At 54.6% G+C, this 13040-nt stretch overlaps 5 protein-coding genes and 1 non-coding gene across 6 annotated transcripts; 2 read left to right on the plus strand and 4 right to left on the minus strand.

Moving 5' to 3' along the window:
• Window positions 1–134: 134 nt before the first annotated feature.
• SPSK_05016 (3 -5 exonuclease helicase) lies at window positions 135–2406 on the minus strand (the record flags this gene model as incomplete). Its single annotated transcript, XM_016731770.1, has 2 exons — window positions 135–943; window positions 1005–2406. 2 exons carry the CDS (start codon window positions 2404–2406, stop codon window positions 135–137), a joined length of 2211 nt encoding a protein of 736 aa, XP_016583429.1.
• A 676-nt stretch (window positions 2407–3082) lies between these two features.
• On the plus strand, window positions 3083–3154 carry SPSK_11300. Its single transcript has one exon. It is a non-coding gene; the product is annotated as a tRNA-Cys (tRNA).
• A 454-nt stretch (window positions 3155–3608) lies between these two features.
• Window positions 3609–4245, plus strand: SPSK_05581 (U6 snRNA-associated Sm-like protein LSm5; the record flags this gene model as incomplete). The annotated part of the gene is made up of 6 exons (XM_016732324.1): window positions 3609–3633; window positions 3742–3798; window positions 3860–3925; window positions 3975–4002; window positions 4073–4136; window positions 4216–4245. 6 exons carry the CDS (start codon window positions 3609–3611, stop codon window positions 4243–4245), a joined length of 270 nt encoding a protein of 89 aa, XP_016583430.1.
• Window positions 4246–4800: 555 nt separating this feature from the next.
• On the minus strand, window positions 4801–5169 carry SPSK_05694 (uncharacterized protein; the record flags this gene model as incomplete). The annotated part of the gene is made up of 1 exon (XM_016732435.1): window positions 4801–5169. The coding sequence occupies one exon, from the start codon at window positions 5167–5169 to the stop codon at window positions 4801–4803; it is 369 nt and encodes a 122-aa protein (XP_016583431.1).
• A 564-nt stretch (window positions 5170–5733) lies between these two features.
• SPSK_05063 (uncharacterized protein) lies at window positions 5734–7825 on the minus strand (the record flags this gene model as incomplete). Its single annotated transcript, XM_016731816.1, has 2 exons — window positions 5734–6705; window positions 6773–7825. 2 exons carry the CDS (start codon window positions 7823–7825, stop codon window positions 5734–5736), a joined length of 2025 nt encoding a protein of 674 aa, XP_016583432.1.
• Window positions 7826–8521: 696 nt separating this feature from the next.
• On the minus strand, window positions 8522–11218 carry SPSK_04946 (uncharacterized protein; the record flags this gene model as incomplete). Its single annotated transcript, XM_016731705.1, has 1 exon — window positions 8522–11218. The coding sequence occupies one exon, from the start codon at window positions 11216–11218 to the stop codon at window positions 8522–8524; it is 2697 nt and encodes an 898-aa protein (XP_016583433.1).
• Window positions 11219–13040: the final 1822 nt, after the last annotated feature.

The raw sequence follows: 13040 nt of genomic DNA on the forward strand, positions 1-13040 counted from the left end.
CATGGTTTCTTCATCTGCAAAATTGGGAGTTTTCATATTCATTGCTGTTTAGGAGTTTTGATCATAGATTTTTTTTGAAAATAAATATGCCTCTTATTTCTTATGCGACGTTTGCCATAAATTGGGTATATGTATCACATTTTTCGGAAGCCGGTCGAAGCTGAGGCGCTGGCGGGACTGGCTGTGTAACCGCTGGAGCGTGCAAGGCCCGAATACTTCTTCATCAGAAAGTCGCGCGGCATGTGTTCCAGTAGCTCATCCCGTAATCGTGTCTTGACGTACGGCAGCGACTCGAGCTGCACGGCGTCGAGGATATAGGAGACGACGGTATTGGTCTGCAACGGCGGGTCGCGCAGCAGGGCAGCCAGCGTCACGGGATCCAGTTCGTTGTTACCGTACCACAGATGGTAGGCACGCAGCGATGCCGGCCGCGCGCGCACAGTTCGCCCGTTGCTGCAGGCCGTGGCACGATAACGATCGATCCACTCTTCAGCTGCGACGATGCGCGCGTCCTTGGGCTTGGATGGCGTCGCCGGGCTTTTGGGCATCCCAGGAGCCTTGGGAGTCTTGAGGGTCTTTGGTGTATCCGACGACGAAGATGCACTTGCGGTCCGGGTCTTGCCTGGTGTGGCAGGACTTGCCGGCTTGTCTTCCTCGGCCTCGAACTCAATCGTCGTTTTGGCCTTGTCCAAATATTCGGGTGATAACTGTGCCGGCGATACGCCAACGTCGCCATCTACGGCCGGCTCTTCGGCCAGGTCGTCAGCCGCTTCTTCGCTTGTCTCTTCAGCCGCAGCCGGTGAGGCCACAACGCCACCGGCGAGCTTAATCGGCAGGTTCAGTTCAGCAAAGGCCGGCCGTGGTGGCTTCGGGTCGAGACTCTCTCTCTGCATTTCCAAGACGGAGAAAATTTGAACTGCTGCATATGCATCGGAAGCGGAGTCTAAATTGTTAGGATAGGAAACAACGGAATATAAGAAATGTGTGTGTTTTCGTCGACTTACAGATAATCTGGTCCATCTGCAGCGGTTTAGACCAGTCGCTGGCCCGCACGTCCTGGCCCTTAAACATGGGCAGGCGCAGATGCTGTTGCACTTGAAATGACAGCGAGACCAGTTTCTTGTTGATGAGACTGGTCTCCCCCGATTTCGAGTACGTAACGAGCTTATGCAGGTGGCTGAGCTCCATGACGCCGCGCATGTCAACATTCAAAAACTTGCGCATGCGTGTCGCGTCGCCCCGGATACAGACGCCTGCCTTGATGGAGCTTGCGTCCTCGAGGATGCGGCGCAGCGTAGGCGCCATTAGGTCGTCCTTGGCTGGGTACAGCGACAGGTGAAAAAGACCGATGCGACTGGGACTGGCGAGCTGCACGAGGCACACGTTACGGCGGGCGCTATCCCACCGCGTAGCGTTTGGCATCCACTCGAGATCGAAGCCCAGAAGGGGCTCGTCTAAAAAGTACTCTTGACACACACGCTCTGTTGTGAGCTTGCTCTTGCAATAATGCACCTTCACGGTTGTGGGACTTTTTTTGGCTGGGTTGGTGGCAGCATCGTCACTGTTGTCGTCTTTGTCGTCGGCCTTCTTATCGGTCTGAATATTTCGATACAGCGCGTACGACCAGTAGGACTCTGGACTGCCTTCTGGTGCATCGCGGGCAGCGCGAAACAGGTCGTCGGGGATCTTGTAGTCTAAATTTGTTTCCGGTGACGTTTCTGGTGCTGCATCTGCTTCTGTTGCTTCTGTTGCTTCTGCTGCCTCTGCTGCCTTTTCAGTCTCGGTCGTTACTGTCTCCCTTGCCCCCGTTTGTTCTTTTGTTTTGGTCCCGTTTTTTGTGTCGCCGATAGTCTCCCTACTAAGCTTATCCTCAAACACGTCTGCCCTTTGCGCCATGCTGTGTATCACCTGCTTGGGGCTAAACCGTATCGGCATGGTCGTATGTACAAAATGGGTCGTGGCCTGCTGCGCAAAAGCAACCGCTCGCCGTGGTGACTGCTGCGCAAGCGGTGATGCGGCCACTCGAGGTACAAGCTTACGAGGTGTTGTCGAAACCGAAGCTGTGGCTGCGGCGGACGACTTGGTCTGTGTCTGAGTTGTTGCCGACACAGGAGCGGTCGCAGTCACTGTTGCCGTTGCAGCTGCAGTTGTAGCCGTCCCCGAGGCCGTCACCACGGTCGATACGCCATTCGAAGCGCCGAAAACGATGCCGTTGTCGGGCCGCCATAAGCTCCAATTGGGCGGCATCGGCGCTGCGCCTTTATTGGGCGTACTTGGCGAGCCCATCGTCAGGGCCGGGGGCAACTGTCGCGTAGAGAGAGACAGAACGCGGCTCGAAGTTGGCGCAACTGTCTTGGGAACCGGCTTGTCGACGCGTCGCAAGATCACGGTGCCATGCTTGCCCATGGGGAGTGAGACGGAGATATGGGGAGAGAAACGAGACTGGGCGGATGGGAAGTGAGTCGACGAGAGTCCAGAGGGAGTGCGAGAGTAGATCTTATATCCCGCCGGAGGCAGCTCCACAGATGGCGGTGGGATTGAAGTACGGACAGCAAGTGACTAGCTGCTGCATGCTCGAGAGTACGACTGTTTTCCAGCAACCAGGGAGGACAATGCAGATCTAGGCAGTCGAGGTACCGAAATGGTGTGATGGAGTCTCGGAGTGTTGTGCGTTTCAGTGGAAGAGTTGCATGGCGGGAGATGTGTTGTTGCCAGGAGGCTGGTTGGCAATAAGTGTGTGTGGGGAAAGCTCACGCAGCCGACTTGACAGGGTAGGAGCGATCCGTTGTGAAGGCAGCCACGGATAATGGGCAAAGAACACCAGAAGGTACTTATATAGCAGCAAAATGGAAAATTGCACATGTTTCTAAACACGAAAGCAAATACGAAAGAAGTGTATTCAAAACAATGCACAGACATACACCAAACACAAGTGACAAGCGTGTGAGGTTGGCGCTGCAAGCAGCTCCTGCCTATTCTATTCTCGAAAGCCCCTAGATTGGCTGTTGGTGGCAATGCCCTAGCACCTGCCATTATAAAGTCCGATAGTAATCATGACCTCCAACAAAAATCATTTGTTCATGGACGTGTAGCTCAGTGGTAGAGCGAGGGATTGCAGATCCCTAGGTCAGGGTTTCGATCACCCTCAGGTCCTCTGAATATTTTATTTTTTGGCTCTTTTTTCCATTTTTGCCAACGGTCGGGAATGGCTGGCAACCGTCAAAGAATTTGTTTCATGTCATTCTCGAATTTTTTTTTTTGGCACTACAAGGACGACAATTTAGTTGTTTCGTGCATTCTGTCTCGTTTTCATGTTTTTGTGAAGCCCTTCGTCGCTGCCGCTTTGTGAGGCAAGCCCACGAGCCAGTTTGCGGCCCACTTTTTTGCGGTGAGTGAGCGGCGCGCGATTGGACAGAGGGGCAGTTTTGGCAGGCGCGACAGCGACATCGATCGTTGGAACCAGAGCTTCATCAAACCACAGCGCAAAACGGACGCCGACGACGATTCGTACACGCCCGCGTAATAATAAGTATCCTGCTTCTTCTTTTTGAGATACATATACTCGCAGCATCGCACGCTCTCCTTTACGAACACAGACTGCCGCAACCATGGCGTCGCAACTCCTCCCTCTCGGTCCGTCATCTCATCTCATCTCCCTCCCTTTTCTCAGGACAGCAACAACGCGAGCGCGGGTGTACGGCGCGCACTGATTCGTATAGACTGGCAGCTAACATATCACAGAACTCATCGACAAGTGCGTCGGCTCGCGGATATGGGTCGTCATGAAGGGCGAGCGCGGTAGGTTCTATTCTCATACAGATGCGACACGAAGCTATAGCAGACTGACACTTTCCTACAGAATTCAGCGGCACGCTTGTCGGTTTTGACGACTACGTCAGTAAGTATACTGTGCTATTCTTGCCAGGTGTGTTTGTGTCGAAGGCTGGCCCGTCAAGCTAACCACGCAACTCTAGACATGGTCCTCGAGGACGTAACAGAATTGTACGTCTATGACGGAAGAAGGCGCTGATTTGCTTCAATCGTTACTCACCTTCTGACACACCTTATTTAGTGACTACTCGGGCGAGCAGACGAAGCTGGCTAAGATCCTGCTAAACGGCAACAACATATGCATGGTACGTCGACCTTGGCAGCCGTTGAAGGCTCATGTTTTACAAGACATGGAGATGGCATCCAATCTAACTATGAATATAGCTGGTTCCCGGTGGCGAGGGCCCGGTATAAGGAAAATAGTATGGTTGAGTAGGCCATTTTCACGGAGGACTTGGCAAAAGTCATACCAATGTGCAAAACGGAGTTTGATATCAATATTTTAGACCAAAACGACACGAGAGTTACCAACAAAAGTAAGAAATACATCAATTTGCAAAAAAAAGCTTGCCCAATACAGCTTGTACATGTCAGTCAGTCCGTTGAATAGACGTTTTGTTGCCGATGGTACGCTTTTAATTGATGGATCTATCAAGGTACAAATATAGTGGAAAACAGAAAGAAAACAAAAAAGAGAGAGACAAGAACTAGAGATGCATGGTATCCGTCATGTTTGACATAAACCCCATTCGTGCCGTCTATTAAACATGCCACCTCGATTGTATCCCACACCTCTTCATACACAAAAACAGTAAATATAAACAAACGAATGCTGGCACAGTAGAAAATAGGACTCCGTACGCACAAGCACGAACGGCAAAACTTTAAAAGCAACGACAAACGTAAATATTGGGGTTATCTTCCGAGGAATATTGGCGAACTCTGCAGGCGGGGGCAAACGACCAGGTGTCATGGCTTTCTCTTGAACGTGAACGGTTTTGCTTTAGGATTAAGCTTTGAGGAAGAGTGTTTCGGGCGAAGCGGGAGAGTTGCGAAGCCAGAGGTGCTGGCATTTGTCGGAGGAAACGATCCCGACCTCGAGGCCGAGGCAGCGTGTTGCTGGGGATGCGGAGGTGTGTCGAAAGGCCAGGCCAGTAAAACTTCAGTGGGTACTCCCAGGGTGTAAGTGCGATAGGCGGCCACTTGTGCTTCGGATGCTGTGCCTTGCCTTTGTGAACGGTGGTAAGAGGCTACCGCACTCGTGGAGCTAGATTGGCCCAATGGTCGGGATTCCTGTTGATCCGCAGATGGTTGTGAGACCTGGAGGTTCACTGGCATGTTTCTTGGACGGCTTCGTGAATTCGCCTGGAGCGATTCTCTCCCAATGTTGTTTGGCCAGTTGCTGTAATGATATCTGTTTCGTAGGCCCTTCGCGTGTCGATCGTTCTTTTCTTGACCATGATGATGTTGACGTCTGGGTTGCTGAAAGGCTGACTAAGCCGATGGTTGGAAATGGTGGGCAGCTTGCTGAGGCATGGTGCCTCCTGGATGTAAAAATGTTGCTTGATGTTCTATATGGGTGGGACACGCCGGCTGTTGCATTCTGGGAAAAGTAGCGCTTTCCGCAAAGCTATTATTGTAATATGATGTAGGTGGAACAGAGCCGTGTCGGTTGTCATAGCCGTAAGATGGGTTAGGAAGTTGTGGGTGGCCATGGTGCAATAACGTTGTCAGAGTGTCCTGGCTAAATTGTAATACGCCGGCTTGTTGTTGTCGTATCTTTGGAAACAACCTAGCATTATGCACCTTGTAGCCCAGGGTTTTGGGGTCGAGTGCTGCTGTCAGATGAGGCAACGCAGTTGGGATGCCAATCATCGCCTTTTTATAATTTGAGAGGTCACTCTAATATCCCTCGTACCCGCCTTGCGCCGCAACAGCCGCAGGCTGGAACGCGCTGCGCCCTTGGCCCTGCAACGCGGCAGCCTGTTGAGCGGTGGCAGCGACCTGCTGCTGCTGCTGCTGCTGTACGGCGGCTTGCTGGCTGTGCTGGTGCTGCAGGATATCGTGGAACCAAGGGTGCTGGAGAGCGTCATGTGCGCTGATGCGGAGCTCGGGACGCAGCTGCAGCAGACGCTGCAGCAGATCGATACCCGTAGCATCAATCTGCGGGAGGATCTGGCGCAAGTCCTGCGTGGCATAGCGCGGCGCAGTGGCCTTGTACTCGGGGAACTGGCTGATGCCGGGCCAGTTGTGCTCGGTGGGTGTTCCCATGATTCGGAAGATGCGCAGCATCTGGTCTTCGTTGGTGGTACCCGGGAACAGTGGGCGGCCGGTATACATCTCGGCCATGATGCAGCCCACGGACCAAATGTCAATGCTCGTGTTGTACGTGCGGCTGCCCAGCAGGACATCGGGCGCGCGGTACCAGAGGGTGACGACCTCGTTCGAGAAGGTGTTGACAGGGATGCCAAAGGCGCGGGCGAGACCGAAGTCGCCAAGCTTCAGCTGGCCCTTGCCGTTGATGAGCAAGTTCTGGGGCTTCAGGTCGCGGTGGAGGACACGGTTCTGGTGGCAGAAGTCGATGCCCTTGAGTAGTTGGTACATGAAGGACTTGATAAGCATCGGCTTCAGGGCACCGCGCTCGCCGTTGGTGTCCATGTACTTTTTCAAGTCACCGTCCATGTACTCGAACACAAGCATCAGCTTGCTCTCGGTGTGAATGACATCGTGCAGCGCAACAATGTTCTCGTGCTTCAGCTCCTTCATGAGCGAAATCTCGCGGATAGCAGTCGACGGCGTTCCCTCCTCGGAGTCGAGATGTATTTCCTTGAGCGCGACAAACTCGCCGGTATGGCGGTTTCGACCTTTAAAGACCTGGAAGGCGAGGGGTTAGGTCGCAAGCCGATATAGCAATGAAAAACACAGCCAAGAGAGAACATACTGTAGCATAGGTACCTTCGCCCAGCTTCTCCAGCTGCTGGAACGAGTTCAGTTGGCGTTTGCCATCCATCTTGACGTAGTTTGCTTCGGCTGTGTATTCTTCCACTCCGGTGGCGGTCGGATATGTGCGAAAATGGGGCACTGCAGGGGGTTGGCTGGGAAGGCCAAAGGTGCTGGTCTGAGGGACGGCGGGTTTGCGGTATACGTTTGCAAGGTAGCTGCTAGTTGAGCCCACAATGTCGTCGTCGTCCGAGATGTCGTCGTCGTCGTCTTCGTCACGGTACCGGTCTGATCCGTACGTGGCAGCACCTCCAACAGGAGATGTGGTCGTCGATGAGGGGATGGATGTTACAATGGTGGTCGTTGTGCGGCTCGGATCAAAAAGAACGTCACCAGGCGAAACACTCTCGACGAGGGCGGCGAGGTGGGATTCGTCGGCGTCCGGCGTTGGTCGGGTTGGCGTCGCCAGCGTAAAGAGCGACGTTGAGACTACCGAGAGACGAGCGTTGGCCGATATCGACGATACGAGAGGCCTCGACCAGAACGAATGGTTGTAAAGTAGTGATGTTGGTGGGTGCGGTATGGAACGGAGAAGAAAGGAAGGGGGAAAGAGAAAGGAGAAGAAAGAGTCGAGGCGATGCAATGCTCTGCAATAAAGGCGAAATGGCAGGAGAAGCGACCTAATAGTCGAGTGGAAAGGAAAGAAGACGATGTGCTTTGGAGCTGTGGAGGAAGGCGTTGTAAAGTGGTGGCGGTTAAACTGGCACCAGTAATAGTCAGTTGAGGCGGGAAGGCACGACCGACCAAGGGAGGGATAAATCTGATTGGTATGCGCGCTGGTGAAGGGAGGGACAAGGGCCATCAAGGGCTTCTTGCCTCGTCTGGCCTCTGCCAGTGCTTTAGCGCGGACTATCGCTTGGGCGAATCGCAGCCCTTGCTGTGGTACAGGTGCTTGTGCATGGAGACAAGGGAAAGAGACAGGGCGGCAGGCGGCAAATCTCCACTTAACCTGGTGCTGCCTAGTGGGGTGGGAGTCAGTTAAAATACTCAGCATGGAATGCAGGGCGGGACAAGGCGTCGGATCGCGACTTCCCTATTCGGTTGTCGTTTGACTCATACTTGCGTCTGGGCCCACACACTGCACACCATCAAAATACACTACAAATACAGGCCGCAGGGAAGGAGCAAATGTGGCATCTGAAAGACTTGCTAGTCATAGTGACAAACAGCAAAAAGGCATCTTACACATAAGACGTTCAAAATACAAAAGAACTCAGCGGCCTGATCACTACCAACGTGGTACGGGGTTTAATCGTACTTGAAAACACCATCAGAGCTTACTCTCCCTCTGGCCGTTGTATTCTTGGTCGCCTCTATTTCTGCTCTTGCTTGTTCTCTCCTCTAAGCTAAACGATCGTAACGAGGAAAGAATATGGCAAAAAAAAAACAAGGAAGGTGCGGATGGACATAAAGTAGAAGGATATGAAAGCACAGCAGAAGATCAATGATGAAACAAGATAAAAATGCAAGAAACATGATATCTAGAATGGATTAAAACTGCCTTGATGACCGATAACCAATACCAATGACCACCTTATATTGACCTCGAATTCCCAGCGACAATCACTCCCCGACCATATTATATATAGAGAAATATATGACACAAAAAATAGCTAGGGAATAGAACAGAAAATGGATACAGGGTGAGACGACATCAACGGTGGTATTAGGAGAGTGCAGAGGCTGAAGCTCAACGCTTGGGCGGCGAGAAAATGGCACGCGTGTCGTCCATAATCATGCGCTCCGTCAGGCTGCGCGGTGTACCGGACAAGAGGTTGAGCTGCTCGCGGCCGCTCAGGCTCGAGAACTCGGCCATGTTAGCGGGTGCATGAGGCTCGTGGTCGTGGATGCTGCCGTAAATGGAGTTGAGGGCACCCATTTGGGCAGCCTGTTGCAGGACGCGGGGATCCTTGACGACATTGAAAAGGTCGATGGGCTTGCCGCGATACGATCCAACGGAGATGGGCGCAGGGCCTGGGGATGACGGCGGCTCTGGTCCCGATTCGCCGTCCAGCTGGCCATTCCGCCGGGCTGCCGACAGGGACGACGCGAGTGCGGACTCGCCATCCCCACCGTCGCGGTTAGCGATCGGCTTGGACCGGTTGAAGGCGAGATGGTTGGAGTCGAGGCCGTCGGTGCCGATGCCAAGCGCAGTTTTTTCTGCTTGGACGAGATCCTTGTCGTTAACAACGGGCGCATCGTCACCTTGGTGCTCCACGGTGCCATCATCGTTGGCCTCCTCGTCTTCCGCACGCTCGTCTTCCGCATCCTCGTCTTCCTCCTCCTCGCCAAAGCGGGTGTTGACGTCCGTCACGCGAGCCAGTGGATAGCCTACAGCACCGTCGTCGTCTTCGCCGTTCACGTCGTCCGGTTCGAAGCCAAAAAAGTCGTCGTCTTCTGCAGCAACCGCGTTTTTACGACTAGCACCGTTGGGAGCAGCGTACGTGACTTGAACGGCCTCGTTCGGCGACGTGCTATGCCTCGGACGAGTACTGTTGCCGCGACTACTCTCCGGTGCCGTGCCATTGGCTGTCGTAGTCGATGCTGGTGCTGTCGACGCGGCCGGAGCGAGCGGCCGCGCCGTCTTTCCGCGCGACGCGCGCATAGCGATAAATCCATCGTCGCCGTCGCTGCTGGACTCGCTGTTGTAGCCGTTGTAGCTGTTGTACCTGTTGTGGGCACCAGCGCCATTGCCATAGCTGGAGCTTGGGGCGTACTCGCGCTGTTCCACTGTCGGTGGTGACGGCGCTTGTTCGCGCTGTAATTCCGCCGGTCGGTACGCTAGAGTGCGGTTGGCTTCGGTGGCCGCAGAGAGTTCGGCGTCGGATGCGTGCGCACTGCTGCCCGCCGAGTTACTGCCGGCGGCAGCCGCGGCCGCGGCAGCCTCAGCCGCAGCGGCATCCGCCTGCGGATCAACGACGGTCCAGCTGGCCGGGTCTTCGAGGGACATTTTGGAGAGAGCGCGCAGGCGGTCAGAGGAAGACACCTTGCGCGACAGCGGCACAAACTCTTCTTCGTCGTCATCAAGGATCTGGCTGTGGCGGCGACGTGGTTGTGGCGGCGAAGTCGGTGGTTGGTGGGAAGTGGAAGAAGAGGAAAATGGGGACGAAACAGAAGAATAAGAAGAAGCGTTGTCACCTGGGTGTGACTCGTTTTCTGATTGCGCGCCAAATCCTTGGGAAGGTGGCGTTGTTTGGTCACCTGCTGACAGCGCTGAAGAGGATGCCGATTCAAAAGCTGGTCCAGCGGCTCCTGTCTCAGCCTCGTTTCCAGGTAGCGACGAATGAGACAGGGGCGTTGACAGGGCTGTCGCGCCCAACCCCAAACTCCCATGCGCAGAGCCCAGTCCACTTGAAAACGCGTTTGAACCGGCCGCTGCATTTTGGTAATGGCGACTGTAGTCATATACACTCATTGAATGCCCCGCGCCTTGGCCACTCCGGTCGTCGTGCATCAACCACGACAGATCCTGCTCGTGGTCCCTTGGTGGTGACGACGTCGGGAGCACCTCTTCGCCGTTGAACGAAAATCGCACGTGGCGAGTGTCCGACGGGCTGTCGGCGTTTGTGGGCATATTAAAAGTGGGTGTGTTTGAGCGCGTGGAAGAGCGCGACGACGAATAGCTCGAGGTTCTGCGCAGCGCACTCCTTAATTTCGGCTCCGACACTGGCGTAGACGGCTGGGGTGGTATTGCCGCAGCAGCAGCGCCCGTCGCAACGGTGCCGGCTGCTGTCGCCTCAGTAGCCTCGTCGTCTGCTTCCGCCTTGGCAGTTGCGGCCTCCGGAGTCGCGGAATCTTCGGCCACAGCAGTGCTGCCACGGGCAGTCTCGGTCTGATCACGTTGCGTGTTCGCATCGCTAGACCGACGGTCGTAGGACCAGCTGTCCAACAAGGGAAGGAAAGATGGCGTGAAGACGCCTCGGAAGTCGTCGTCATGCGCACGCAGCGAAGGCGAAGCCTCGGCGGGGCCTGTCGGTGGTCGTGTCGGGCCCTCCTTGGGCACGCCGGATGTGTGGTAGAGGACGGGGGGTGGTGATGCGGAGCGGCGCGGCAGAGAGCGGGCGAGGGGTGGAGGCGCCAGAATGGAGCGGTTGTGGTCGCCGGCATCGTCGCCGGCATTGTCAAGAAATCCAGCATAGAGCGCCGGGTAGGACTGTGCCACCTTGCCATCGGTCGCGCTTTTGAGGTCGCCATCGGGGCTGCCTTCAATGGCGTCAGCGACGGCCGCGACAACAGCCTCGTCAGCAACATGCGTTAGCAGGTCGATGGCGTAGCGGCGGAACTCGTCAGCACGCTCGCGGCGGTAGGCCACGACACGGGCATCAAGCTGGGTTAGTTTAAGCCGCAGCGCCGCGACAAGGCGGTCTCGTTCTCGTTCGTGGTCCATGGCCGTCGTGAAGGCGCCGTGGAAGAAGAAGAGGAGGTGGTGGTAGACGAGAAAAGCGTCATTGAGCCGGGATGGAAGCTGGGGCGGTCGGCGGTATCACAGCGCGCGAGAGAGGATGCAGGATGCAGGAAGCAAAAGAAAAGCAAAGAGACGGCCAAAACAAAAAGAGAGCAAGGAAAATATCGAAGCCGACTCAGGTCGAGTCGGAGGTTGCAAAAAGGCCAAAGCCCGGCGCAATAGAACGGCACGAGACGACAGCGGCGGTGACTGGAAACCGTTGGGTAGTTTGGGGAGCCGGGAGGGACGAAAAGAGACAGTGACCGAACGGACGTAGTGCGCCTGGGCGTTTGTTTCTGGGGTCCCACGATTGGGGTTGTCGTTGGCGCTGGTTTTGTCTTGGCTCTGGTCAGCCGGGATGACGAGGCAATACACCGTCCTACAGGGTATATGCAACAGAACGCCTGTGTGACGCTTCTGTGTGTGTCCCCAGAGGCTGGCACGCCGGGCACGAATTTGGGCACGAGAACGAAACCGGGTGGGGAGCTGGTGACACGAAAAACGATGGCGAGAAAAATACAGAGGGAAAAGCGTCGAGAGAAGTCTTTTTGAAAAAGAGGTCCAGGCCCTGCGGCGGTGTGTCCAGTCGGCTGGAAAGAGTAAAGGACAAGCGAGCCGTTGTGGAGCTAGTGTTGTTAGTCAGATGACCGCACGACAGAGGCGCCGGTGGCTCCTGCGGCCCCAAAAAGCAGACCGTAATTATGTCGTTATGTCGTAATACACCAGTTTAAGACAGGCCAGGCCCACGTTCATAGAGTGGCCTCCAGTCGCTCTTTCATTCTTGCATCTGCCCACGCCAGCCGTTCCTTCCTTTGAAGGCACAGGGATCCACAGGGGGTCCTTGTCTTGGACCACAATGGCGGGATGCAGGCAGTGACTTCGCTGTAATGGCCGGTCACAGGTGCGTCGGCAGGTGCGCCAGTCATTCGCGGTTGGGGAAGGGACTGTCCATGCTGGCAGCAATGTTGCATTTGCGAAATACAGAGTATAAATCACAACTAAATGCAAAGCGAATGGAACAGCCTGAAGCCAGTCGAGGCTGGGAACGACAAGGCGCTTGACTGGTAGCAATGCCCCTTGCTAAAGTTCAGCATGCCCGGGCACAACCTCCGTTGCTGAAACAAAGACCCCGACGCTATGCAAATAGGCCGCGCCTGGGTATTCACTTCTTTGTTTTGCACGGAATCACAGGTTGAAGCCAAGGCGGGCCTGATTAAAGACAAGAGACTAATGGCAGTGCTAGGGCGACGAAGGACGCGGAGCACCCTCGGGGACCGTACGACTACCGCTTTCGGCGGGGAAAGACGAGGGGGATGCGAGTTTTGACGGTAATTCACATGGTAACATCAATATGATGATGCATCTAGTTGTTCGGGTGCCGTGTGAACCTAAGCTTGGTGGTTTGTCAAACGGTATGAAGAACATTTGGAAGTATTTTGTTAGTTTTTCTTTTTTTTTTCTTTCTTTCTTTTTTTTTTTTTAAGAAAAAAAAAAAACCCAGATCAAAAAACACACAGCTTACCTGGACAAATTTATCAAAAACGCTCGACATATTCCAAAATACCTATCTCATTCGATCCGCGGTTAAGAGCTCCCAATCCGGACCAAATCATCGAACTCGGTGCATACCAGAAGCTGGGGACCTGACGCCCATCCAGGCAAGTGATCGGCGGATGCCATGCTGGGCGATCCCCACAGATCCAGAGTTTACCGTGGAGAACTACGTCAACTGGTTGTCATCATCCAAAAAGGTTCATCCATAGGT

The sequence above is a fragment of the Sporothrix schenckii genome, assembly GCF_000961545.1.
Source record: "Sporothrix schenckii 1099-18 chromosome Unknown Cont49, whole genome shotgun sequence".
Classification (NCBI taxonomy): domain Eukaryota; kingdom Fungi; phylum Ascomycota; class Sordariomycetes; order Ophiostomatales; family Ophiostomataceae; genus Sporothrix; species Sporothrix schenckii.